Source organism: Lasiodiplodia theobromae (genome assembly GCF_012971845.1).
Source record: "Lasiodiplodia theobromae strain AM2As chromosome Unknown scaffold_37, whole genome shotgun sequence".
Taxonomy (NCBI): Eukaryota; Fungi; Ascomycota; class Dothideomycetes; order Botryosphaeriales; family Botryosphaeriaceae; genus Lasiodiplodia; species Lasiodiplodia theobromae.
Genome location: NW_023336516.1, coordinates 35,626 through 49,583, shown reverse-complemented (window position 1 = coordinate 49,583; position 13,958 = coordinate 35,626). Strand labels below are relative to the sequence as shown.

Below are 13,958 nucleotides of genomic sequence, written 5' to 3'. Positions count from 1 at the left end.
GAAGCGGAGAAATTTCACAGCGATCCCGGCGAGCCATCTGGAATCTCGTTAATTGATGCCCCATATACCTACGTGGCTTGAGTCCCGGCTAAATTACCCCACACAGGCACAGGCTCTTTTAGTGGTGGGCTTTTGTGCTCTGCCACTTTCTCGACGAGATACTCCACTTCTTCCCGGGTAAAGAAAAATCTTTGGAGTTGTCGGAGAAAGTGTGCATAGGTTCGGGCACTTCATCTCGTTTGATGCGCACGCATGAAACAATTGCACAGCATCAACTGCCGAAACAATGCCGAAAATGGAATCTGCTGAAACAACGCTAAGCCTCTGGGGTAAAAAGAAGCTTTGAGCTAAGTCCGATCACCTGCCTGTCAAGCCGTCGGGCCGTCCCACCCGGTGGCTGGCGGAGGAAATGGTCGGGAACCTGCATATCTCTTACACGCTTTGCTCTCGGCTCCAGTTATTCCTCCACTTGAAACGAGGGAGCCCTGCTTTAGAAAAGCGCCATGGCGCCCGCAGTGGAATCGACCAGGCCTAAGAAGCGCTCCTCGCCATAGCCTCTTCGAGTTCCTATATATCCCCCTCTATCTTATTCTCCACAATGTCCCTCGTTAAACTCCTTGTCTGCTTGACTACTGTCACTGCCATCGCCACAGCGCTCCCCGCTCCTGCAGGCGACAAGCCCGCCAATACCCTGGCGCCTCGCGCCGTCTGCACGCCCACTGCCGGTGGCTCATCCTCAACCGACGATGTTCCTGCCATCAACTCAGCTCTTTCAACTTGCGGTCAAGGCGGCACCATCGTGTTCCCGGCCGGAGTCACCTACTATGCCAACAGCGTCCTCGACCTTTCGGCTTGCGCGGGCTGCGATATCCAGCTCGAGGGGCTGCTGAAGTTCTCCAGCTCAACCTCCTACTGGTCCGGCAAGACGGCCATGATCCTCCTCGAGAAGTCTTCCGGCGCCAAGATCCGTAGCTTGACCGGCAGCGGCGTCATTGACGGCAACGGCCAGAACGCATGGGATCTCTTCGCATCCGACACCTCGTACAAGCGGCCGACACTGCTGTACATTACTGGCGGGTCTGATATCGACGTCACCGGCCTCCGACAGAAGAACCCCCCGAACGTCTTCGTCTCCGTGAAAGGCGGCGCCGAGCGCGTTTCCTTTTCCCATCTGAAGCTGGACGCAACCTCCAAGTCGGATAATCCGCCCAAGAACACCGACGGCTTCGATATCGGCGAAAGCACCAGCGTGACGCTTTACGACATCGACGTGTCCAACGACGACGACTGCGTGGCGTTCAAGCCGGGGGCGAACTACGTGACCATCGACCAGATTACATGCACCGGGTCGCACGGCATCTCGGTGGGCTCGCTGGGCAAGTCGAATGATGATTCCGTCAAGAACATCTACGCAAGCAACGTGAAGATGATCGACAGCACCAAAGCGGCCGGCATCAAGACTTACCCGAGCGGCGACAGCCACGGCTTGTCTACCGTCTCCAACGTCACTTTCACGGCCTTCACGGTGCAAAACTGCGATTATGCCTTCCAGGTACAGAGCTGCTACGGCGAGGACGCCGAATACTGCGAGACGAATCCTGGAAATGCCCAAATCAGCGACGTAGTAGTCAACGGATTTTCCGGCGAGACCTCTGACAAGTACGATCCGACAACGGCCAACATCAACTGTGGGGCAAACGGTAGCTGCGGTATTGCAATCTCTGACTGGACTGTCAAGGCCCCGTCGGGAAAGAATCAGGTTCTGTGCTCAAATACCCCGAGCAATTTGGGCGTTACGTGCACATCAGGGGCTTCCGGGTGAAATAGCATGCATTGAAAGAAGATTAACTCTAAACACAGTCGCAATCAATGAATGAGTTTGTTAAAATGGCGCGCGAATGATTTTAACCAGCGGACCTGAATAACTCCTGCAACGCTGCTACAAACGTCAAGGGGGTCAAACAAAGTACAATAAATATTCCAGTAAAGAGAAAGAGGGCAAGACAGACGCCAGACGTACGCTGCCGGTCCAACCCCTTGCGACGTGGCGTGGTTTTCATGAGACAATCGTTTCTTCGTCAAGGCACCCGGGTCTTGCAGATCCGTACTTACCAGAGGCTCATGGAAAATGTGATTGGCCACCACAGTTTGACAATGCCGCACTCGTCGAGGCCAGGACGAGCTCATTGGATCATGGAGCTAACCATCTCGCGAAGCTCCGTAATCTCTCGTCTCAGCTGCCTCACCTCGACGACAGCTTGCTCGACGCCGATTTCGGGGGCAATTTCTTCACATTTCTTCGCCCAGCCTTCTGACTCAAGGTCAATCTCTCCGGACAGCTCCTCCCATTCTTCGATGGTATCGTCGTCGTCTTCCCCACGCTTACGATTATCTTTGACTTTGTGGGCTTGGAGCGTCTCGATTGCAGCAGTGATCAACAGCAAAGGCGAATAGATGAGGCCCATGACGTAGTCGTTCAAACGGCCGTAGTGTTTCTCGTCCATCCACCATTCGAATGGAATGATTACCAAGAAGAGTTCGATGAGGTTGAACGCTTCGACAGTCAGCTTGAGCAACTTCAAGTAGAGACAGGTACTCACGAGCAATGAAGACGTTTTCGTCGGGAGCTCGCACAAACTGCATGGTTTTCTGAGAGAGCTGCAACGGGGATCAGCATGACGCCCACCTTCGAGGCCGCGATCGAGATACGTACCAGCGCCATGTATTCATCAATAGCGTTATCGGTGATATCTTCATAGGCGCTGTTGTACAGCGCAATGAGGATATTAAGCAAGACTGGGGCGATTGTCAACTGATGCCTGCGAATAAGCGACTTTTGACAGGATGTACTTACCAACCATAACGACAAATGTGAAGACGTAATACAAGATCAGACCAAACGGAGGCGCAAAACGCTCAAATCCATCAAACTCAGGCGACTGCATGATAGCGTTCAGCATCGCTTTGGTGATGAATGAGAAAGCTGTGATCTTGCTGTCAACCTGATCCATGCCGATGAACGCCTGGAAAAAGCCAATCAAGATGACCAAGAGGAGAGCAAAGAAGATCAGAGACTCCTTCATCATGACTTTCAACACCACGAGCATGGCACCGAAGAACCGGAAGGTGTCCAGGTACAGCAAAAGGCGCATCCAGAACATCGGGGCGCTGAAGGCCAGGAAATTATAGCTCAGCGTGTTGAACCGCACCCGTGGTCCCGAGTCGACATCGTGCCCGAGTGCGATGAGACGAGTCACGAACGAAACGGTAAGAAGGGCGTACAGAGTGCTGTTGAAGACGTTCCAGAAACCAATGTAGTAGCGACCGATCTTCCAAAACTTGGCTATTTCGTCAAAGATGAAGCCAGCAGTGAAGACGTACAAGAGGGCCTCGACAACGTCAAGGTCACCATCCGGGTTGATTGTGTTGATAGCTCCAGTGTACAGGGCCAGGTAGACGAGAGAAATCAGGATCTGGAGGGCGTTTTGGTAAGCAGGCACGCGCATTCGGTCGGGGTCTAAGTGAGCCCAGTAGTCGGTATTTCCCTTCTGCTTCCAATCGATGAACCGCGAAGGATCCTCGTCGTCCTGCACCAGCCAGCCGCGCCAAAGGTAGTTGATGCATTTCTGGTAACCGGAAGATCCGATGATGCGCAGGGCGTGCAAGTCAACGGCACGCTCGACGACATTGGCAGGCATTGTCTCTTCACCATTGACAACGATGGAGTAGCGCTTGAGCAGGATGTCTTCGAGCAAGAAAGGCATGTCCTCCTCGCTCTCGATGCTATCGGCAGTCAGTGCCCTGCCACTCACATGCCTGAAACAATGGCCAGACTCACATGATCTTCGCTATGACCTCGCAAGCCACGGCACGGACATCGTGCAGATCCGAATCCCACAGCTCGATGACAGCCTGCCTCTTGAACCACTTGTTGACGACCAGCAAGCAGTAAACGACGCAAGCTTTGTACTCCTCGCCGCCGGCGGAGGCGGCCAGCTTGACTACTGACGGAGTGATGATATGGCTGTGGGCACGGGTGACCAGGGATGCCTCGACTTCACACGGAATAACAACCTCGATCTGGTGCTTGAGGCGAAGGGCGATCTTGGTCACTTCTTTGGCCGGGATGGGCGAGGGAGGAACATCGTCCCTACGCGTGGGGAGCACTGCGAACCATCAGCATTGGCACAGCAACTACGGCTCCAGACTCACAGGCACGCATCTCGTCGCGGAGCCGGGGCCGGTCGCGCCGGCTCTTGTCAAGGTTGAAAAGGCGCGCCCAGCGTACCATGGCGACGGCAGTCTGGCTCTGTGAGAGGTGCCGGAGAACAGATATCGCGCAGAGGCCGTTTTCCTGGGCCGGCAGAGTCTGTCGCAGCGGAGCGGACGATCAATGCGTGGGAGGGCGCAGCTATCTTTGCAGAGAAAAAAGTGGGAAGTTGGAAGCAACGCGGCGGGGCGGCCATAGCTCCTCGGCCGGCAACGCGTGACGTGTGCTGCAAGCGGAGCGCCAGTCTCGGGTCGCGCCGAGCGCCAGCCATATGCTATGCTCGACGGCAGGATGCAATGAATTGGTAAATTGGCTATTTTCGCCGCTCCCTCTCCGAATGCAGCGCGACAGCTCTATCTCGTCCCGATTTTTGGATCCTTTTTAACCGCCTTCAGACGCCACCCCAGAATTGGCATGCCGCAGCTGCCCATGCCTTCCAAAAGAAATCCCTACGTCAAACGCGCGCCTTTCCGTCCACCGTCTAGCTGTGAATCTCGCCCTCGTCGCTCTCGCTCTCATCCTCGTCGCCGCTGACCTGCTGGTTCTCACGCTCCCTCTGGTCCATAAGGGCCTGCAGCTCGGCGTCGTCGCTCTCCGTGACGGCCTTGGGCGCCATCTTGACCCTGCAGCTGCCACCATCGTAGCTCGAGATGCACTTGGTGACTTCCTCAATAGCCTGCTCCAGGTTGGTGATACCGGTGCTCTTATCCAGGCACTGGCTGGTCAACACGTACAGCGGAGGCGACACGAGCCTGACCTTGACTGAGTTCTCGGCCGTGTTGTGCGCCTCAGCCTTGCGCAGCGCATCCTTGACAGCGTCGATACCCTCGTAGCCGAAGCATGTAACCTCGATATCGGCGCGCACCTTGGTCGGCTGAGGAGTCAGACGCTTGCCGATGTACGAGAGGAGCTCCGTCTTGACCGGCTCGTTGGGGAACTGGATCTCATTCCAGACATCGGGGTTGGTGATGGAAAGCTTGAAGGCGTCGAGCGAGTGGCCGTACTTCTTGTTCAGCGGCCAGCCGATGGTCTGGTACAGCTCCTCGAGAGGCGTCCGCGTCTTCTCGGCGACGTGGCGCATGATCGAGTGCACCATCTTGCTCTTGTTGTAGCGCTCCTCGCACTTGACGATATCCTCGGGCGAAACACGGCGCTTCGAGAGGTCGATGTAGCCTATATCCTCGTCAGCGCGCCACGCCCGCCCTGCGCATGCGCCGCTCACTCACCCTTTTCCTTGTCCACCCTCAGCACAACGACGACCTCGTTGCGGCCGACGCGAATGAGCTTCTGGATACTACGGATGCGACGTCTGGAAAGCTCGCTAAGCAGGATCATGCCGTCGATGTTGTCGTACTCGAGCAGCTTCACGTATGCGCCCATCTCGGCGATCTGCAAACACGGTCAGCGCGTGGCCGCAGCGGCGGGCGAGTCTGCGCACCTGCTTGACATTGACCATGACGAAGCTCTCCACCTCCGGGTACTTCTCCTCATAGAAGCGGCAATTCGTCAAAGAACCTTCGGACGACATGGCTGGTTTCGGGGCCTCGACGAGGTCTTCGTACGGCTTATAGTCTTATCTCGGGGTATCCGGAGCGTCTGGTATCGGTGCCGCGTGGAAGTCGAGGCGCAAGAGCAGATGGTGTGTTGGAGTTCAGTAGGGTGTCGGCGGCGGTGACTACACAGGCGAGAATTCACAGGCACAATTGGTGGGGCGAAGTGCCAAGATTTCAGAGCCACAGAGCCGCCGAGTCCAGCCGTCCGCCCTCGCTAGAAGCCTACCCGGCGAAGTATGCCCGTACTCCGTCTACCCTGCTGCTCCGAGCCCCTTCTTTTGATACTGCCGAGGGCTTCTTACTTTTTGCACCCCCCATTCCTTATTTACACCCCCCCAGAGATACTCACTTTTTCTCCGTCGCTCACCTTATATCTTGTATGGCAAATGCGGAGAACTCGCCGGCATCTCATCGCGAAGAAATAACCACCATATATTATCACTACCCGTAACAAAAGACTTGGTCTTTACCACCACCACCACCACCACCACCACCACCACTAACACTAATACCGCCACTGCCACCACCGCCACTACTACGGCTACTACCATGGCTACTAACCTCTCTCTCTCTCTCTTTCTTTATAGACACCTCAACGTATAAGGCTCCGCGGCGCGCGATCGCAAGGGTTAATGTAGCAAAGATCCGGGAGTAGGCGAAGAGTAGTTTCCGAAATAGATATTTAGAGGGGGAGTGTAAATAAGGAATTGTGGGGGGGGGGTGCGAATAAGAAAAGGGGGGGGTGCAAAAAGTAGAAGCCCTGCCGAGGGCTTGACCAAAGTTTTTGTTGTTGCCGCCGCCCATGAGCAAAAGCTGGCTGCTGTGGCACCACCTTCGCTTCCACACATCCTCGACAGCGACCGGGCATGCCCATCTTCCTCTTTCGGCGGCCACAAATCCACATGGCTATCCCCGATTCCTGTTTTCGCATGCGTACAACGAACCATTGTAGTCTCATATTTTTTCTATTTTCAACTCGGCGCCGTGGCCCGTACCTGCACGTAAGACGGCCACAGAGCAACAGACCGTCACCGCCGACCTTTGTACAATATCTAGAGGTGACCAACACGGAAGATGCGCCACTTCATACACGGCCCAACCAATTAGATATCTCCTGCAATCAACAGCCTGTAAGGAATCACACGCGTGTATTTTCAGCTCGTATCTGCACGAGATAACTGTCTTAACCATATGAACGCCTCATCTCGACACCGGACCACTACGTCCGAGACTGTGAGCTGAACATCAACTACGGTTCACAATTCGTGTCATCCAGTAGTGGCCAGGAGGAGAAGAGAGGATTGGCGTCTGGCTTGTTTCATCCAGCGCACAGCCTACCGAGGTATCCGCCCAGGGAACAGACCAACCAACACTTTCCCTCGAGCAAGCGTCCTGTTTCCTCAACCACCGTGGTTCTTGTGGAGGGAAACGTCGTCGGGGTTTTAGGCAGCCTGGCTCTTGATGACTGTGACATGGCTGTCCGTAATCTATTGTCCCGCTGCCAAGGTACTCCGCTCCGCCCGCCTCACGATGTGCTCATTGGTCGGTGCACGCCAAGGGTGACCAAGCTGGCTAAATTCGGAATGTGCTTTTACGGCTGGAAGGCCTCGTTCCCAGATCCTCCAAGATCCAGCCAGTGAGCGGACGCCGCCACCCCGCCATCACCTAAGATAGAACGGTGCCAACACCATCGTGGGCCGCCGGACCTTCGTTTTCAGCCGACGCCCGTAATCTTAAGATTTCCGCCTTACGGACCTTGGCGCTCCTGAAATCTCTCGCTCTGGCAAATATCATGCCGCAGTACCCACTTCTTTACGCTTTCTGTTTTCCTCTTCCCCCTTGACTTACCAGCCCACCACTTCATCATTCAATCTGCTGGTCTAATTCTAGTCAGTCGGACCTAACTGCTCACAATCGTTTCGAAACTCAGCACCTCGATACACAATGAAGTACTTCAGCGTCGTCCTGCCCTTCACTCTCCTCCTTAGCCTGTGCGCGGCCACGCCTGTGCAGCCGCGACAGGCATATGACACACCCACGCCAACGCTGCCAAGCTCAACCCCATCCAGCAGCGCCACTTGCTCTTGCGAACCCAGGATCTGCATCCAATCCTGGCCTCAGGTGAGAAATCCCAAACACTATCACCTCGAGCGGAAACTAATCAAGATGCTGTCAACAGTCATGCCTCTGCGCGAACCAGGACAAGTTGGACTGCTATGAAAAGTGCGGCGGCGACTACCCGGAACTGCAGGTAGGTACCTCCAGTCAACGTGAATGCCAGAAGCTGACGTCGGCTCCTAGTCGTGCGAGTAAAGGCTGAATGCAGCGTCGCACCATAAAGCGAACATGACCACTTTTAAGACGCTCTTTGGAATTGACTTTCACTGCGGTCGTTATTCTATTCTTCATCATACATCTATATTGTTTTTGGCCTTCTCTGCTTCCGTTCTTGGGTGTGGCAGCTAAATCAATCCTTGCGAAAGTCGCACTTATCTCTTCCTTGCTCTTCTGAAAGCATATCGCGGTGATGAGCATTCGTGACTCCGTCCGTTTAGCGTCTTATTCGTTTCCAGCAGAAGCCGCCTTACCCTCCGCCAGATGGGTGAGAGCCTCGCCATCGACCCTCAGCCCAACCCACTCCTCCATTTGCTTTGCTCCAATGCCTGCGTAGAACTTCAGCGACGGCTCGTTCCACTTCAGGCAGCTCCATTCCAGCCTGGCCCCATCGATCCGCTGCACTTCCTTTGCAAGCTCCTGTATCAGCAGCTTGCCATATCCTCTCCGACGGTATTTAGACTTCACGAAGAGGTCCTCAAGGTAGACGCCCGGCTTCGCACGCCAAGTGCTGTAGTTGTTGAAAAAGAGCGCCATCCCGGCCACTTCACCTTCCGGAGCAGTCACAAGCAGGGTTTTGGCGTAGCCTGAGCTGGTGGAGGAAGACCCGTCAGAGGATGACGCAGCGAAGGAAAGCGTAGCTGCGAGACTTTCTTCAGTAGCCTGGACCGAGTCGAGAGCATTTTCGTAAATGGCGAGTTCCTTGATGAGGTCCAGGATCGCGCCAACATCTACCAGCGTCGTTAATGAAATCGATTTAGCCCAGTGCATGGTAATTACCTTCGCGAGTGGCCAAGCGGACGGAGGGCTTGTCGGACATGATGGTGGTTGTTGTGCAGGCTGCTATTGAATTGGCGGGAAAGGCACCTTTTATGTTGTGCATGCGACACGCCCTACAATCTACATGACCACAAAAACGCCGCCCCACATGCACCAGCGAGCGCGTCTCATTCGGTCGCGGCCGATCGTATTTCCGAATGCGGCTCCACGAGCGCGCCTCTGGTTTCTGAACGGTTTGCTATTCTTTTGCTGGGCTGAGTGGTCTCCCTTTTTCATCCACGCCTTCGAACAATGATGTGTCGTGCAAGGCAGTGCTGGGCGCTTTCTGTAAGTGCTCCCATGAGCCCCACTCGACGACCCAATTCTGCTTGTTTTCATTCCACCGAAGTACCGGGCATTGAGAAAAGATCTTGGCCCAAAGGCGACGCATGAGCCGTGAGGTAATGTTTTGTGCTCGACGTCGACCTGGCAGCTTTTTCGGAAGATGCTTTGTCTCCAATTCGTCTTGCAGCAAAGATGCCAGCACACCTGGGTTAGTAGGGCCTTCGGCAAGCCACTGATCTGCAGGCTGAAATCGAGAACTCGCCGTTGTCGAGAGTCGAAACAGCATATCTGCTTTGGAGCCGTTCTCTGGCAGGAGGTGTTCCCGACAGGCAAGAGACAAGAAACGCTCGCCTGCAATGCCACCGACATTTGCTAGTTTAGCCACATCGTAGGAACTCATGTGACTTGGCACACCTGGCCTCCTACGTTTGAAGCCGTGCCACTTGCGCACACCCGAGACCAGATCCCTGAGCCTCTCCCATTCGTCTTCGGGTAGCGGCGGGAAGACCTTGTCCAGGATGGAGGCATACCACTTACGCACCATGTTTCTCTCGCGCTTTCGCGGAAACGTGCGCATCCAGATATTGGTCAACGGCACTTCCAGGTACGTCAATTTCAACTTGGCTCTCCTCAGCTCCACGGGACGCGCATAACGCCTCTGGCTCTCCAAAAGAGCACGGAGCCTGGAGTAGCGTTGAGAAATCTCGTACTTGTGGGGCTTGCCATTACGCCTCGGAGCTTCAGCCACGGCCTTCGGGATGCCTGTGATGGCTTCAGACGGGTCGAGCGTTGCGGCGACATCTGCCTGCCACAATCTAACGGCCTCGCTCTCGCCGACTGCGTCGGGAATGAGCAACGTCTCCATTAGCTCGTGCCGCCGCCTGCCAGTACGCCCATACGTCAGTAGTAGAAGCTGCTGAAGAGGCGCCACCTCGCCCTCATTGACACGGCGCAAAAAATTCAGGCCCTTCCACGCATTTTTCAAAGCCCCGCGGATACGCTGCGGTGAGAATGCCGGGTTCTCCAAATGATCTTTATGGTCGCAGTGCTTTCCTTGCGGCGGATGGTACTCGCGGAAGCGGCGTAGAACGTGGCGATGGACGTAGATGCGGGCGGCTGGATCGGGCAGGTAGGTGCACTCGCGAAGCAGCGCGCGGAGCAGATGGCGGGCGCCGGAGGCGTCAGTGGTTGGGAGCGCGGGCATGGAACCAGGCCTGGCAGGTGACGCCTGCGAGTGTGGAAGGTTGGTGAGTGATGGAGCGCGAGCACGCGGATGGGGGCTAGCGTAACGCGTGCATACGCGACTGATTTCCGTCTCCACTTCCTGGCGCATATGAGCCGGAGCATCACCAGCTCGGCCAGCCCGCAGCTCCGCATCCCCTCAACCGCCGCGCGCCCATCGCCGCGTCCGCTCCGCGCTCTACTGCGCTCCACGTCGCCGCCGTCCGCCATGCAGGTCGCACCCTCCGGAATGGCTGGCTTCGAGGGTCGCGCCTCCTCCTTCACGCCCACCCAGCCGCAAACCCATCGGTCGCTGTACGGGGACAGCGGACCGCCGCAACAGAATGGCTTTGCCAGGAGCTTCCCCGAGGGCAACGGCTTGTCGCAACACCACATGGATCATCCGCCGCAAATCTACACTGTAAGCGCACCAGCCGCGCCAGAGCTGACCTCGCACTGACTCTTGCGTAGGCCGTGTACTCCAACGTCAATGTCTACGAAATGGAGATCAACGGCATTGCCGTCATGAAGCGCCGTTCCGATTCGTGGCTCAATGCGACACAGATTCTCAAAGTTGCGGGGGTGGACAAGGGAAAGCGAACGAAGGTCCTGGAGAAGGAGATCCTGACTGGGGAGCACGAGAAAGTCCAAGGTGGCTACGGCAAGTACCAGGGCACCTGGATCAACTACCGTCGCGGTCGCGAATTCTGCCGGCAATACGGCGTCGAGGATCTTTTACGCCCTCTGCTCGACTATGGCGTCGATGGCGGGTCGCAGGGACACGAGGTCGATACCCCTACCAAGGAGCAGGCCATGGCGGCGAACCGGAAGCGCTTCTATGCCAGCACCATGGACGGCCGAACTCAGAGTGCTGCTGCTGGCGGCACCTTCTTCTCCAACATCTCCTCCACTGCTTCCAATGCAATCGCCGCAATGAACAAGGTTGCCCGCATGAACTCTCCCGCGCCACGCCCTGGAAGTGCGCAGCGTCGTCACATGGCATCCACCCCTTCACGCCCTGGCTTTGGAAGCCAGGAGTCCTTCCGTGGCGAAAGCCAGCAGAGCGTTCCAGGCCTGCGCTCAGAGCGCAGCTTCAGTGCCAACGGCGGCGATTCCACATATGCGACCCAGACCCAGGTCGATGGGCCTATCGACGGCGCTGAGCCGCCTCGTAAAAGATTGCGCCAGGAAGAATCTTTTGCGCAACGCAACGGCGATGGTGAGCTCATTCGCGACGGTTCTCCCACGGAGCCTAGCGAATCCTTCGTATATCACCAGGCATTACACCATCTCTCCACCGTTGATGGCGATGTGCCCGCAGCCTTACCTCCTCTCCCGGGACCCGCCGACCCCTCGTCGCAGGAGAAACAGGCTGCGCTGCTCGACCTCTTCCAAGACAACCAGTCACGCACTGACTATTCGAATCACCCTGCCATTGTCCATCTTTCAGGGACCGACCTCGACATGCCGCTAGATCAGTCCGCAAATACTGCTCTGCATTGGGCGGCAACGTTGGCCAGAGTGTCTATTATGCGTTTGCTAATTTCCAAAGGCGCAAACATCTTCCGTGGCAACGCTGCCGGTCAAACCCCACTGATGGCTGCCGTAGCAGTCAACAACTGCCTTGACCACAGCTGCTTTCCAGAATTACTGGAATTGCTTGCACCGCTCATTGAAGTTAGGGATGATTCCGGCCGGACCATCCTGCATCATATCGCTGTTGCCTCGGGTGTCAAGGGCCGAGCAGCATCGAGCAAGTACTACCTTGAAGCCCTCCTTGAGTTCTTGGTGCGCAGCAACACCGGTCAGAGCAGTCAGTCTTCCTTTGAGGGCAGTACATCAAAGCCTATCGGCCTGATGAGGTTCATGAGCGAGATGGTAAATGCAAGGGACGTTGCCGGGAATACTGCGCTCAACCTAGTCGCGCGCATCGGAAACCGCAGTATCATCCAACAACTGCTAGAAGTCAAGGCAGATCCCTCGATACCCAACTACAAAGGACTGAGGCCCCTAGACTTCGGTGTTGGTGAGGATCCCGAAAGGAACGGCCAGCAAACATTGAGCCAGGTGGGATCGCCGAGTAAGGGTAGAGGCCCGGCAAGCAGAGTGGAGGAGGCCAGCAGAGAGATGATGCCTGGTAAGTAGATGTCCTTCGTCTCCCACCGTCGCACGAAGCACGTTTAACCTCTAGCAGCCATGTCTTCGTTCCTTTCCCAAACAGAATCGCAATTCAATGCCGAAATTCGCCTAAAGCAGGATCTCATCGATCGCACCAATGCCAGCATTCAGTCCCTATCGACCCAACAGCGCCATCTCTCCAATCTGCTTGCCTCTCTCCAACGCAGGCAACGGCTCCATGCAGAGCGTAGCCAACGTATCACCAATCTCAAAAATGCAATCAAAGACCAACGCAGTCGCCTTGCTCGCTCCGGGGCCATTTCGGTGGAGCAGGCCATGAGTGCGTCCAAGGACAGCATCAGAGTGGGTGACGCAGATTCGGTGTCCCCAGTCCAATCGAAGCTCGGCCAGCTACGGGACATGTCGCCCGACTCGGCCAACAGTGTGGATTTGAACGCTCTCTCATCATCACAGCACTCCTCACTCGTCTCCCTGCCAAGTGCCAATACGCTGCGGGCCGCACTGTCGGCTTATGACAGCAACAATGCGGAGCTCCGGGCACGGGCGGCAGGCCTGCGAGAGCGCAATGGCGAACTCGAGGCACAGTACCGTAAGGTCGTCTGTCTCTGCACAGGAGTGGCAGAGGATCAAGTCGAAGTTTTGCTTGGCAGTCTTGTTAAAGCGGTCGAAAGTGAGGTTGGCGACGGGGTCGAGGTTGGCCGGGTGAGGGAATTTCTTAGGAAAGTGGATTTCGTGGAGAACTAGCGGGATGGGCGACTTTGATTGTTTACGCCCGTGATGTTCCCAGAATACCTACTACTTTGCAGGTTTGATACCCCGGTACCACGGGCGAACAAAAAAGAAGGGGTGTTGTGTGCTGGACACGGTCGCGGATCGATGGGTCACTTCGACTTTCGTTCTTCCGACAGCAGCCAAATCGTAGCTCTTTGTAGGAACGAGGGATAGGGGTGGCGGCGAGGCCAGGCAGATTGCCTGTCTCTTGGATTTAGTAGGCCCTCAGGAGTCATGCCGCATATGCTTCCATCTACAGACGAATTGATGAGATTTCCATCGGTCGCCCGTGCGTACGATTGATGTGCTAACAACGACTGTTTGCTGGCAAGAGGGACGCGCTGCAAGTTTTCACAGCAGCCAGGGACACATTGAGGCATTCCGCCAGCGATTAGGAGTGTTAGCAGCATTCTTGGTGTCACGAGCGGGCTGCGGCGGCCATGTCTCTGTGCAAGCAAGAGCGATTGACGGCCGTGTTGGGTTTAGCGCGTCTGACGGATTGAAGTGGCAGGGTGGGACGCGGGCACAGCCGACCGACGTCTTCACTTCAACACCTCAACGTCGCG

General features: G+C 56.1%; 6 protein-coding genes across 6 annotated transcripts; 3 read left to right on the top strand and 3 right to left on the bottom strand.

Annotated features, from left to right (window-relative positions):
- Positions 1-598: 598 nt before the first annotated feature.
- Positions 599-1,822, top strand: LTHEOB_10227 (Endo-xylogalacturonan hydrolase; the record flags this gene model as incomplete). The annotated part of the gene is made up of 1 exon (XM_035506849.1): positions 599-1,822. The coding sequence occupies one exon, from the start codon at positions 599-601 to the stop codon at positions 1,820-1,822; it is 1,224 nt and encodes a 407-aa protein (XP_035367996.1).
- Positions 1,823-2,183: 361 nt separating this feature from the next.
- Positions 2,184-4,291, bottom strand: LTHEOB_10226 (Potassium ion channel protein; the record flags this gene model as incomplete). Its single annotated transcript, XM_035506848.1, has 6 exons — positions 2,184-2,554; positions 2,601-2,658; positions 2,714-2,796; positions 2,855-3,783; positions 3,839-4,166; positions 4,213-4,291. The coding sequence occupies 6 exons, from the start codon at positions 4,289-4,291 to the stop codon at positions 2,184-2,186; spliced, it is 1,848 nt and encodes a 615-aa protein (XP_035367995.1).
- A 460-nt stretch (positions 4,292-4,751) lies between these two features.
- Positions 4,752-5,798, bottom strand: LTHEOB_10225 (Eukaryotic translation initiation factor 2; the record flags this gene model as incomplete). The annotated part of the gene is made up of 3 exons (XM_035506847.1): positions 4,752-5,443; positions 5,497-5,659; positions 5,709-5,798. 3 exons carry the CDS (start codon positions 5,796-5,798, stop codon positions 4,752-4,754), a joined length of 945 nt encoding a protein of 314 aa, XP_035367994.1.
- Positions 5,799-7,767: 1,969 nt separating this feature from the next.
- LTHEOB_10224 (uncharacterized protein) lies at positions 7,768-8,136 on the top strand (the record flags this gene model as incomplete). Its single annotated transcript, XM_035506846.1, has 3 exons — positions 7,768-7,944; positions 8,003-8,074; positions 8,125-8,136. 3 exons carry the CDS (start codon positions 7,768-7,770, stop codon positions 8,134-8,136), a joined length of 261 nt encoding a protein of 86 aa, XP_035367993.1.
- Positions 8,137-8,382: 246 nt separating this feature from the next.
- LTHEOB_10223 (uncharacterized protein) lies at positions 8,383-10,465 on the bottom strand (the record flags this gene model as incomplete). Its single annotated transcript, XM_035506845.1, has 3 exons — positions 8,383-8,888; positions 8,938-9,024; positions 9,688-10,465. The coding sequence occupies 3 exons, from the start codon at positions 10,463-10,465 to the stop codon at positions 8,383-8,385; spliced, it is 1,371 nt and encodes a 456-aa protein (XP_035367992.1).
- Positions 10,466-10,711: 246 nt separating this feature from the next.
- On the top strand, positions 10,712-13,365 carry LTHEOB_10222 (Apses transcription factor; the record flags this gene model as incomplete). The annotated part of the gene is made up of 3 exons (XM_035506844.1): positions 10,712-10,903; positions 10,954-12,619; positions 12,677-13,365. 3 exons carry the CDS (start codon positions 10,712-10,714, stop codon positions 13,363-13,365), a joined length of 2,547 nt encoding a protein of 848 aa, XP_035367991.1.
- Positions 13,366-13,958: the final 593 nt, after the last annotated feature.